At 45.1% G+C, this 12,895-nt stretch overlaps 1 protein-coding gene across 9 annotated transcripts in view; it reads right to left on the reverse strand.

Moving 5' to 3' along the window:
* Positions 1-12,895, reverse strand: part of patj (PATJ crumbs cell polarity complex component) — a 220,670-nt gene that overhangs the window by 185,582 nt on the left and 22,193 nt on the right. For 7 of the 9 annotated variants that reach the window (XM_042321983.1, XM_042321979.1, XM_042321984.1 and 4 more), the window contains exons 8-15: positions 11,245-11,490; positions 10,787-10,889; positions 10,463-10,560; positions 9,959-10,097; positions 4,743-4,904; positions 1,440-1,546; positions 1,251-1,307; positions 1,008-1,142 (exon numbers count right to left, since the gene is read on the reverse strand). In XM_042321983.1, the coding sequence (XP_042177917.1) occupies positions 1,008-1,142; positions 1,251-1,307; positions 1,440-1,546; positions 4,743-4,904; positions 9,959-10,097; positions 10,463-10,560; positions 10,787-10,889; positions 11,245-11,490 (1,047 nt within the window). The remainder of the gene's footprint in view (positions 1-1,007; positions 1,143-1,250; positions 1,308-1,439; positions 1,547-4,742; positions 4,905-9,958; positions 10,098-10,462; positions 10,561-10,786; positions 10,890-11,244; positions 11,491-12,895) is intronic. The other 2 variants (XM_042321981.1, XM_042321982.1) reach the window with 2 other exon arrangements.

Below are 12,895 nucleotides of genomic sequence, written 5' to 3' on the forward strand. Positions count from 1 at the left end.
AAGCACTACATTCACCTGCAGAGCGTGCACACACACACACTGAGTAAATACACAGCCCACTGTGTATATGTTGGTGAACTTAAGACAACGTCTTATGCTCTGCTTTCACAAGGGAAGATAAGACATGAAGCTAATGAACAGTTTATGGCTGGAATGAATGGAGTCCATTTGTGACTTCAAAACACCCCCCAACAAAGGTTCTCTAGTAATGAAGTGAACCAACAGAGGTGTAAGAGCCCAAAGGAGGTGTGGGAGTGTATTGTAGGTGTATGTTCGTCTGTGCACCTCTGTGCGTTCGTACACACGCCTTTGGGTGTTTGTGCTCTCGCCTGTGTGTGTGTGCTGATCAGAGGGGCCTCCCCAGAGGTATGGCACATTTCTCATGGAGGGGGACTCAGTGAGCCGCTGGGCTACTTGATTGATGTTTAATGGAATGGGTTGCACGGGAGAGGCTGGAGAGCCTGGCGATGGCTGCTACTGTACGTGCCATTTGCCCAGCAATGTGGGGAGACCAGGCCAACCCTCCGGTGTTACTGGGAGACTTGCGTTCAATTCACAGACACGCTTGAAAAACGCAGGTGTAGATCGCGCTATACTAGTACAGAGGGTTCTAGTTGTGTCAAAACCAGGCATTTTAATCCATGGATTTGGCTCTCCTCCCCTCTGAAGCCAGGATTTCCCCCTCCTGTGCCATGGTGGTTGCCTCTGCTTATGTCAGGACTGCCAACAGCATCAGGCTGAGGGCACAGTGGTGAAGCAGCACCAAGCTGTGCCAGGGAGGGGTGCAGGAAGAGGGGATAGGTAGGGTGTAGTACAAAGTCTCCCTCTCTCTCCTCCCTCCCTCTCCTGCCTGCCTCTCACTCTCTCTCTCCCCTCCCGCTCTACCTTCCCTTTCCCCCTCCCTCAATTGATTTGGACAAGGAAAATGTTGCCCTAAGTGCTAGTGTGTGTGTGTGTTATCAGACGTGTGTGTTGATGGGAGACAGTAATGCCTGCCAGTACAGTACCTCCAGTAGTTCGTCCTCTGGTCTCAGGAGCCCGTGTTTGGCCACAGGGCCTTCAGGGGCCACAGAAGAGACGTAGTGGTGGCCGTCGAACGAGTCCAACTCGACCCCCAGACGCATGGTGTGGATGGGAAGAAGCTAGAAAATAATAGAATACTTTATTAGGCCTTGGAGAACTGTGGAGGTTTTTAATAAGGGGAACTGTGTGGCATTAGCCTTCATTTTGAGCGTATAACCGGTCGTAACCTTCGAGTACTTCTGTAGCTCAGCGTCATCTTCGATGACAGGGTCCAGTTCAACCACCTGGGAAGGACACAAACAATGGCACTATATAATTCCTTCCATGACAATGTAGACACTATGGCTTGATCCAGTCTCATGTGGCAGCAGATAAAAGCCACCAACAGTGCTTATTCCGCCTAACGAACTGCTTACCAGAACGTCGTACTCTGGCCCCAGGGCCTGCTCCCATTTGGCCCTTAGCTTCAGCTCAGACAGAGAGACTCCCTCCATAGCTGAAAGACACAGCGACAGTGTTGACCCTAGGAGGAACGTTAATAACTGTGGCATAAGTACCTTCAAGAGACGCATGTATTGGGACATTGGGGTGCAGGGAAGGGGCATTAGGTTGAGGTTTGTGTGTGTCTCTGTAAAAAGAGCTAGCCTGGTCCCAGATATGTTTGTGCTTTTGCCTACGCCATTGTCAAGCCAAACACGACAATTCCAAAAGGAGTTGGCAAGAGCAGAAAGACTGGCACCCAGGCTGCAAAATAACTAGGTGATTCGTGCATTTGAGTGAATTGAGAGTGACCTTACGATGGCCGGTTGAAGACGTGGTTTTACGTGTTGCCCACTATCAAACATACTCTACTATGTGTTCCACTTCATCCTATTCCATTTCCACAGTCTGTGGTGTATCCATTAAAATTACATGACTATGACGAGGCTAACTACGGTTTAGTCAAAATTACACTGTAGTGCCTGGAAATACGATGACACTGCTAAAGTAGTCAAATATTTGTGATGAGTCTTTTTTGAGTGAGATTTCACCATCTGAAATTAATCCAACGAGATTGATTCAAGGTTGAAAACAATTCTGTGCGCATGCGGTGCAGTGCAATGCGTGCGCACGTGTGTGTGTGTGTGTGTGTGTGTGTGTGTGTGTGTGTGTGTGTGTGGTGCGCGCCTCAGTAGAAATGGCCTGTCCTAGCGTGAGTGAGACACTCATTCCCTCCACTTAGATAGCACCAACAACTGAAATGTTAAACACAGAGGAATACAAAAAAAATTAAAATGGTCTCCAAGTCAACATGACTGTTAGACTTGACACGGTGAGAAATCAAACTTGGGACAAAGATCTCTTCCTGGATCACAAGTAGCTCAGAGTCCAAGCAAATTAACTGTACCCCAGAACTGTACCGTAAGGGTTCTGCCCCAAATGCTACTATATAGTGCGCCAAAAGTAGTGCACTTTGTAGGGAATAGGGTACTCTCTGAGAAACAGCCTCTTTATAACAAACCTGGGGGGGTAATAAATAAACAAATTCAGCAGCAGGATGTCGAGGAGGGAGATATGTTGTGTTCATGACCAGTGTATAGATGTAAAGAGAAACTCCTCAACATTCAGAGAGCGTACTAGCGCCTCTGAACCGAGCACAATCCCCCCTTTGAGCTGCGGGTCGCGTGCCCCTCTCTCTCTGCCCGGTGCATAAAACCCAAAGACCTGTGACATGAGCCTGATTAAATTAGCGTCGCTAACCCCTCGCCGACACAGCGTAAATTACGCTCCAACGTTTCACTAAATAAATACAATAATACACCGTTTTGGGATGTTGAGAAAGGGAAGGAACATCTGTTGGCCAGGCAGTGGAGAGGAGAGCACACACAGACAGAACCTAAAAACTTACATTGCGTTTCAGTCGTTTAGCAAAGGGGAGGGGGGGGAATGAGAAAAGGGAGAGACCGAGAACAAATGAGTGTTGGCGCTAGGTTGGACAAGCACAATCAGCCTGGTTCAAGTGTTGGGTTACTGTCGAGTTACTGGCACAGTGGCGCTACCATAAAATATTGCCTTTGCAAGCGTGTAGTGTAATGTACTGTGAACGTTGACGGTTCAGGCATCCATTAACAGGTCTCGTGACGCTACACTGAACTACAGCAAAACAACAAAAGCCCAGATCACAACACAGTGGACTGGACAAGAATCCGTTTCTAACATCTTCAACTTTCAATGACTCTTATTAAAATAAAGTATGGCTGGAGCCCAAATGGCACCATATTCCCTTTATAGTACACTACTTCTGACCAGGGTCCATAAGTTCATAGGGAATAGGGTCCCATTTTTTTCTCCCCATTTTCTTTATTTAACTAGGCACGTCAGTTAAGAACAAATTCTTATTTACAATGACGGCCTTGGAACAGTGGGTTAACTGCCTTGTTCAGGGGCAGAATGACAGATCTGTACCTTGTCAGCTCGGGGATTCGATCTAGCATCCTTTCGGTTACTGGCCCAACGCTCTAACCACTATGCTACATGCCACCGATTTGGGACATATCCCATGTCTATGGTAGTTCTCCTTCAGGTGATACTACCAAAGCAATCATCTTTAAATAGGGACAATTATCTTAAACCTTCTCTCTTTGCCCAAATCACGTGTCAACCACGGTCAAACAGTCATGCCTAATGAGTATGTCACTGATTAGATCCCTAATAATTATACAACAACAAAATGACTGTAGATTCCAAACAAAAGGTGTTTTGATTTTGCAAAAGACAAACGCATGTATGCAAAATGCAGACACAGACACACGGAAATAAGCCCTTGACAGGCCGGCATTGTTGTCCATGGGGCTTGTATTGGTTCCCCTGGGCAACAGAATACTTTATTTTGGAGATTTGGCAGGTAAAGGGTCTTGTCAGGATTCATTAGGGCCATGTGTAACATGAGCACCCCTGTACCACACACACTCTTCACCATGTACCCAGCTCTAGCCTCCTGCTATTCCGTTACCCCCTCTCTTCCTCCTGTACCCAGCTCAAGCCTCCTGCTATTCCGTTACCCCCTCTCTTCCCCTTCTCGCCTTTCTTGATATGGATATCTTGCAGGGTGGATGTGTAGCATGTCTGTAACAGTGCCCAACAAGCCTGCTGTGGAGGCTTATGAAAGAGGGGGGTACGGGGATGGAATGGTTGGGTTTGAATGACTGCGTGGCCAGCCGATGACCCGGACCCAGAGAGAGGGGAGGGGATGTAATACAGGATCAGGTTCCAGTGCTTATGTAGTGACTGACTGTTTAAAAAGAGGGTGGGGGGAGCCAGACCACCGATGGGGGGAGAATTATAAAAGAGAAGGAAAGTGATCCCCTCATCTGAACAAGCAATATTTGTTCGCCGTGACTTCTGTCACTAACGTGCAACAGGTACACATTACCTGGTTAGCTGACATTGTAACAGTTGACCGGGATGTTGACCCCTAGTGGCCAACAATCCAACAGTCAGCTAGCAGCGCTGTGTTGACGCAGTGTGTGTAAGTGACAGCTGCCTCCCTCTAGACAACAGATGACTGACTGGGACTGCGTCTACAGAGTAATGAGGCATGTGTGTGTTGTTGTTGTTCTTTGATCTGACCCGACCCAGGCACTGAGAGGATGAGGTGACAGAATGAGAGAGAGAGAGAGAGAGAGAGAGACGGATGGCTAGATTAATGAATGGACAGACTGACAGCTGGATGAGCTCACCACTGGCCAGCTGTGTTCTGCTGGTGCTCATCAGAAGTGTCTCAGTGGGCTCCGGTAGGGGGGCCACGCTGGAGGCCACGCTGGAGGCCCTCTGCAGGTCTGATGACCGAGCTTTGATCTCTGCAGACCTCTTCAGAGACACACGGGACGGCTCTCTCTGGACTACAACACACACACACACACACACACGTATCTGTTTATTTAGTCATCTGTGGTGCAGTTCTGACATATCAAATGAAACACTAGCAGCCAGACAAAACAGCCATACTGGTCAGAACACAAGGCTGGTTGGAAAGACATGTGTTGGGGATATTTGTGGTCAATTTGAGCCAGGCCTTGCACAAATTAACACTCAATCACTGTGTGTGCACGTGAGTGCGATCACATTCAACGACATTACACACACTGCCAACAATACACGTTTTCAGAAGAAATCTGGTTGTGGGCTTTTGGAGAAAAAAATCCAGTTTCAGCTTGGATGGCCTGAGAGGAAGTGGTATAAGTTCACTGTTCACAGTGCTTTAGTTACTTCATCCTAGATATGCGACCTGGGGGAATATTTTTAGCGGAGTGTCCTCGCCAATCATTTCTGTTCCCGGTCCAGTATACATTGCCTTCAGAAAGTATTCATGCCCCTTGACTTTTTCCACATTTTGTTGTGTTACAGCCTGAATTTAAAATTGATCAAATCGTCCGTCCCATCTACACACAACATCCCATGAAAAAATTAAAACATGTTTTTAGAAATGATCGCACAATTATTGAAAAGGAAATACAGAAATCTCTTATTTACTTAAGTATTCACACCCGAGTCTATACTTTGTAGAAGCACCTTTGGCAGCGATTACAGCTGTGAGTCTTTCTCGGTAAGTCTAAGAGCTTTCCACACCTGTATTGTACATTTGCCCATTATTCTTTTTTAAATTCTTCAAGCTCTGTCAATTTGGTTGTAAATTATGGCTAGAAAACAATTTATGTCTTGCCATAGATTTTTCAAGTAGATCCAAGTCAAAACTGCAACTCGGCCACATCCACCGTCTTCTCGGTTAAGCAATTACAGTGTAGATTTGGCCTTGTGCTTAAGGTTATTGTCCTGCAGAAAGGTGAATTCATCTCCCAGTGTCCGGTGGAACGTAAACTCAACCAGGTTTTCCTCTAGGATTTTTTTTGCCTATGCGTAGCTCCATTCCGCACATTATTTATCCTGAAAAACACCAAGTCCTTACCGTTTAAAAGCACTCATAACATGACACAGCCACCACTATGCTTGAAAACATGGAGTGGTAATTCAGTAATATGTTTGGGGGCAAATCCAATAGAACACAACACTTTGTATTCAGGACAAAAAGTGAATTGCTTTGCCACATTTTTTGCAGTGACTTTAGCGCTGCTATGGAATATTATTAAATCCCTTCTTTTCAATCTGTCAATTAAGTTATTATTGTAGAGTAACTACAATGTTGTCATACGGTTTTAAAGTCACCATTTGGTCTCATGGTGAAATCCCTGAGTGAGTCTCTTCCTCTCCGGCAACGGAGTTAGGGAGGAGGCCTATATCTGTAGTTTCTGGGTGTATTGATATTCAAAGTGTAATGAATAACTTGGCCCATCTACCAATAGGTGCCCTTCTTTGTGAGGCATTGGAAAACCTCCCTGGTCTTTGTGGTTAAATCGGTGTTTGAATTTCACTGCTTGACTGAGGGACCTTAAAGATAATTGTAGGTGTGGGGTGAAGAGATGAGGTAGTCCTTCAAAAATCATGATAAACACTATTATTGCACACAGAGCGAGACCATGCAACTTTGACTCCTGAACTTATTTAGGCTTGCCATAACAAAAGGTGTTGACTACTTATTGACTAAAACACATTTCAGCTTTTACTAATTTGAAAAGAATTCTAAAAACAAAATTCTACTTTGACATTATGGGACTTCTGGGTGAGGGCAAAAAAAAATTCTCAATTTAAATCAATTTTATATTCAGTCTGTAACACAACAAAATGTGAACAAAGGGGTGTGAATACCTTCTGAAGGCACTGTATGCTACACCCTCCAAGTACTACACAAGTCAAGTGGACTACATGACAGAAGGTCAGTGTGTGTGTGTGGGGGCATGGGCAGTATACCGTCCAGCGGGGTATTTTGAAATAGTCAGTAAGATTTTGAAAGGCATCAATAGCGTATGAAAATCTGGATGCCGCCCAACACTAGTGTACATAGAATGGAGCACTACATTTACAACGCTAACAGTGTTCAGTTAGCACTGTATGCCTTTCCCCCCACTGGTGTAATGAAACAACAGTCCAGGAGAGATAAGAATCCCACTGTGGCTTAACTTGCTCTTCTAAATCACCTCTCGCACCGCTCGGCTGACCTATAGTACCGGACACGGACTCGTAGAAGTCGCAGGAAATTAGGTCATAGATCTTGGGACGCTTTGCCGACGAGATACTTTTTGGAAATTACAGCAAGTAAACACATTCCTTATCGCAATCTTCCCCTGTGATGCTGGATGGTAATTGGAAATGGCCGGAAGGAGTATGAACTTATTGTACAGGGTCATGTCCCAAACGGCACCATATTCCCTATTAAATGCCTACGCAAAGTATTCACACCCCTCGACTTCTTCCACATTGTGTTGGGTTACAGCCCGAATTTTAAATTATTTAAATTGAGATTCTCTCTCACTAGCTTACACACAATACTCCATAATGTCAAAGGTGTATTATGTTTTTAGACATAAAAAACATATATATATATATTACAAATGCAAAGCTGAAATGAATGACTTGAGTCATTAAGTATTCAACCATTTTGTTATGGCAAGCCTAAATAAGTGCTGAACAACTCAATAAGTTTCATGGACTCACTCTGGATGCAATAAGTGTTTTACACAATGTTTTTTTTTTCATGACTACCTCATCTCTGTACCCAACACATACAGGTAATTGTAAGGTCCCTCAGTCGAGCAGTTCATTTCAAACACAGATTCAACCACAAAGAGCAGGGCCCAGATTCACAAAACCTTAAGGAATTTCTTCTCAACTTACTTCTCCCCCTTAACTATAGACTTAAGAAGAAAGTTAAGCAAAGTTGCTATTGCTCAAAAGGTTCTTGTTAATGTTATTGTGCCATTTCTTATGTTTCTCCTTAAGCAAAAAGTTAAGAACTTAGATTCTTGAAAATAAAGTCCTGTTATAAATTCCAAGATAGCTAAACCTCATCTTAAACTCGGGGCAGTGAGAGAATAAAAAACTCCTGAAATCAATTGAACATATTAAATTCACTCTAACTTAACACCTTAAAGTTTCAGTATTCATTATTTTAAACACAATAACATGTTTCAGCATATTTCTTTCTGAGATTACTGTTCTAACGCGATTGCTAGCTAGATAGCTAACTGTTGCCTAGCAACAAACAGCTTCATAAGATTCGTAAGTTTGAATGATTTTCTTACGATCTTAAGATACTGTTAAGGAATTGCACTTATGAATTTCAATTTTTTTTCCCCTTAAGAAGCTTTTTAAGTTTTTGCGTAAGACGTATTTTATCCCTTTGAGCATGGTGAAGTTATTAATTACACTTTGGATGGTGTATCAGTACACCCAGTCACTACTAACAGTTGCTGGAGAGGAAGTAAACCACTCAGGGATTTCACCATTGGCCTCATGGTGACTTTAAAACCGTTACAGTTTAATAGTTTAATGGCTTCTGATAGGAGAAAACTGAGGATGGATCAACAACGTAGTTATTCTACAATACTAACTAGTTATTCCACAATACAGTAAAACTACAAAAAAAATATGGCAAAGAAATTAACTTTATGTCCTAAATACAAAGTGTTGGGGCCTCCCGAGCAGCACAGTGGTCTAAGGCCCTGCATCGCAGTGCTAGCTGTGCCACTATAGATTCTGGGTTAGAGTCCAGGCTCTGTCGCAGTCGGCCGCGACCGGGATACCCATGGGGCAGTGCACAATTGGCCCAGTGTCATCCGGGTTAGGGGAGGGTTTGGCCTATAGGGATGTCCCATCGCGCACTAGCAACTCCTGTGGCGGGCCAAGCGCAGTGCACGCTGACACAGTCGCCAGGTGTACAGCGTTTCCTCCGACACATTGGTGCGACTGGCTTACGGGTTAAGTGGGCATTGTGTCAAGAAGCAGTGCATCTTGGTTGGGTTTCGGGGGAGGCAGGGCTCCCGACTTTCGCCTCTCCCGAGTCCGTACGGGAGTTGCAGCGATGAGACAAGACTGTAACTACCAATTGGATAACACAAAATTGGGGAGAAAATACAATACTAAGTGTTATATTTGGGACAAACCTAACAACACATAACGGAGTACCACTCAAGCATACCAATGTTATTGGTATGCTTGTCATCGGCAAGGACTATGGAGCTTTTTTAGGATAAAAAGACACTGAATAGAGCTAAGCACAGGCAGAATCCTAGAAGAAAGCCTGTTTCAGTCTGCTTTCCAACAGACACTGGGAGAGGAATTCACCTTTCAGATGTACACAAGCTAAAACACAAGGCCAAATATTCACTGTCGTTGCTTACACAGACGACATTGCATGTTCCGGAGTGGCCAGTTACAGTAGACTTAAATCGGCTTGAAAATCAATGCAAGACTTGAATGGCTGTCAATAAATGATCAACAACCAACATGACAGAGCTTGAAAAAAAATTAAAAGGATAATGTGCAAATATTGTACAATCCAGGTGTGCAAAGCTCTTAGACTGAATGACCCACAGCTGTAATTGCTGCCAAAGAGGATTCTAACATGTATTGACTCAGGGGTGTGACTACTTATGTAAATTAGATATATTTCTGTCATTAGTTTTTAATACATTTGCAAAAATGTCTAAAAACTTGTTTTCACTTTGACATTATGGGGTATTGTGTGTAGATGGGTGAGAGAAAAAAAAATATTTAATCCATTTTGAATTCAGGTTGTAAGACAACAAAATGTGGAATAGGTCAAGGGGTAGGAATTCTTTCTGAAGGCACTGTAGGGAATAGGGTGCCATTCGGGACGATCCCCAGGACAGGAGTTAGGAAGGTGAAGTTGGCATTTCTGGTGACTTCGCTAAGGGAAATGCCCATAGTTTCTATGAAGTTAGTGGATTTAGGGTACAGTGCTATAGAAGGGGTAGTGACACGTTTGTAATAGACACACATTCATGCGCACACGCACAGGTGACTGATGAATAGACCTTACCTTTGTCCAGGGACCTCTCCAGTGAGGGTCTGGGCGAGGCCATCTTCCTGGCCAGGGTGAGGTGGACCATCTGGCCCGTCTGCTTCATCACCCCCAGAACCTCCTGGTTCGTGAAGCCCTGCAGGCTCACCCCATCCATCTGACAAAGGAACAGTCCAAAATTACTTACTACACCCTATCCATCAGACACAATGGAAGAGTCCAAAAGTACTTACCTCAGCCCGTTCATCTGACATAATTGAACAGGCCAACATGACTCAAGTCATTGAGAACACTCTTCTATAGAAACCTGACAAAGGCCTGATATGGTTGTGTTATACTGTGAAGTATGGGTTTTGTTGGTTAGCCATGCCCAAACAAACCTGACTCAGATTTAATCATCTAAATCAGATGTTAAGTGCTGTGTTGGGACATTTCAAGAAGGGGTGGAAAGGCCACTATCCCTCACTGTGCACATGCACACGTAAGGGTTAATTAAGGTGGCACTCATTAAAAGCTGATTACGGGTCTCACTGCTATGATCCTGTCGTGGATGCGTATGTTCCCGCTCTGCTCAGCTGCACTCCCAGGAACTACATTCTTCACAAACACTCCCAACGCGTCTGACACACAGTGAGCAAGAAAAAGCAGAGAGAGAGAAAGGGTAGAGAGAAAGAGCGATAAATGGAGAGGGGAATAAAGCAACAAGACAACAACAAAAAAAAACAATCCATTGCAACCACAGTGTCAAAGCATTGAGTGACATTAAATAACAGATCTGAGTGCAATAGGGGTTAGGGGACTAGGATTAGGGGCAAAAAGTGAACATGATATAGGGCATTAGCCTACCTTCACTGGTAAAGGCATTGTAACCGATGATGGAGATGCCTAGGCTCTGGCCCTCCTCCTTCATCAGAGGCACTTCATGGATCTCATAACCCTCCAGGTTGGGCTGGAACAAATAGGGAAACAGACAAAGACATAGAGCAGCTATACGGTACGTGGATTTGTTGCCATTTTTATTTAACTACCCAAGTCAGTTAACGACGCTGGGCCAATTGTGCGCTGCCCTATGGGACTCCCAATCAAGGGCCGGTTGTGATACAGCCCGGAAGAGAACCAGGGTGTGTAGTGACGCCTCTAGCGATGAGATGCAGTGCCTTAGACCGCTGCGCCACTCTGGAGCCCCAAAAACACACTTTTTAATTGGTGTGTGGGTGTGCGAGGAGACGGGCAGGGGCAACAGGAGGTCTGTGCATGGTGAGAACGTTTGCATGCACGTGTCCCCCATTCCCAGTCTCACTTACAGTCCTGCTGAGCCTGCGCTGGGGTCCGACTCCAGGCAGTGGGGGCAGGGCTGAGACGGGACTGGCGGCAGGCGGGGGAGGGGGCGGCAAAGAGGTGGAGGGCTGTCCCGAGGGGTCACGGGCGATGAGCATGCGCACACGGCTCCCGCAGCCCTGCAGCACCTTGACCACCTGGTCACTGGCCAGGCCCCACGTGGGGGTCTCCCCGATACGCAGGATGTGGTCGCCGGTACGCAGACGCCCATCCTAGGAGGGAGAGTGGGGGTGTGTAGAGAGAGAGGGGGGAGGCGGGATAGGGAGAGAGGGGAGGGAGAGGAGAGAGCGAGAATATTTCTCAACAAAATTTTAACTAACTTGAAATCTTACTGCAGATTATACACAATGCATTATAATTCATGGCCTAGGAATAACCACACTAAGGATTTCACATAATTTCTTATAGTTTGTAAAAGTGTGCTAGTACATAAAAGAACCACCCAGAAACTCTGCTCATATTCAGTAGCCTCAGACCATTTCAGCCAATGTGGTCCAATGCATTTTTACACCAGGGTAGTACCACCCTGGCCCGCGCAGCTAAACTAAGAAATCTATTCCCCGACATGCAGGTCAAGCAGAACAAACTCAGACTAAAAAGAGATCATGATATACAAAGAGATGGGGAGAATGGCAGCCTTTGTGGAAAGACAGATGAAAATCTTTTGATGCATAAACTTGACGCAGAAAATCTCCAACTTCTCTCCCTGGGTCTGTGCACGGGACAACAGGGGCTCATGGAAGGAAGATGGGCAGCCATTAAACGTTGAAATGGGAAACGCCAGGGTCTAACAAAGCCCCAATTTTGACAGCGTTTTTGGAGCATAAAATCCAGTGATGTGTGAAATGCTGCACTGTGCCTTTTGAACAAGCAGGGTTTTGTTGACTGTGCCCGGGCTCTCTTGGACATTCAGAGAACGAGAGAGTGAGAGAAAGTGAGAGGGGGAGCAACAGAGAGAGAAAGAGAAAAAAAATGTATATAAAAACAAAATAGAGTGAGGGGGAGAGGGGAGGACTGGTGCAAGGGGCTTTCAAAAACAAGGGAGTGTTTTTTTAAATCCAGATCTCTCCTGGATAACACTTTCTTAGAGGTTAAAACCAACATTGACAGAGTTTTTTTTTTAACAAATCGAATGACATGTTCCCTCAAACTGAATACACCAAGGAAAAAAGCTAAGCGTTGAGTGGAAGTGGAGAAGAAAGGGGACGCTTGTAAATGAGCATCGGCTGTGTCAGGGACTTTGGGCGTATTCAAGTAAATCTTTGGTGAACATCTCTGTAATTGCGAACAGAAAAGCAGTCCTTCGAGCCGGACGTGGGGCGAGCTGGCTCTGTGTAGCCAGGATGTAATCCCCTTACAAGGTGATTCTTTTTTTCCCCCTCCGGCTCAATGGCTATTATAATGTAACTGAGCCTTTTGTGGGACTCGCTTGGCATTAATTCAGCTAAACTGGCTGTTACTATTCATAGGGGATGACCAGTCTGGAAGATTGTTAAAGCAAAGCTCTGAGTATGTAATGGTGTAGTAGGCCTACTGCTGAGGACTATTGGGCAATGGGGGAAAAAAGGGGTCACAGCCGACATCTTGAATCGTCTAATCAAATTCTTAAATTTGACT

This window comes from Oncorhynchus tshawytscha, linkage group LG05 (genome assembly GCF_018296145.1).
Source record: "Oncorhynchus tshawytscha isolate Ot180627B linkage group LG05, Otsh_v2.0, whole genome shotgun sequence".
Taxonomy (NCBI): Eukaryota; Metazoa; Chordata; class Actinopteri; order Salmoniformes; family Salmonidae; genus Oncorhynchus; species Oncorhynchus tshawytscha.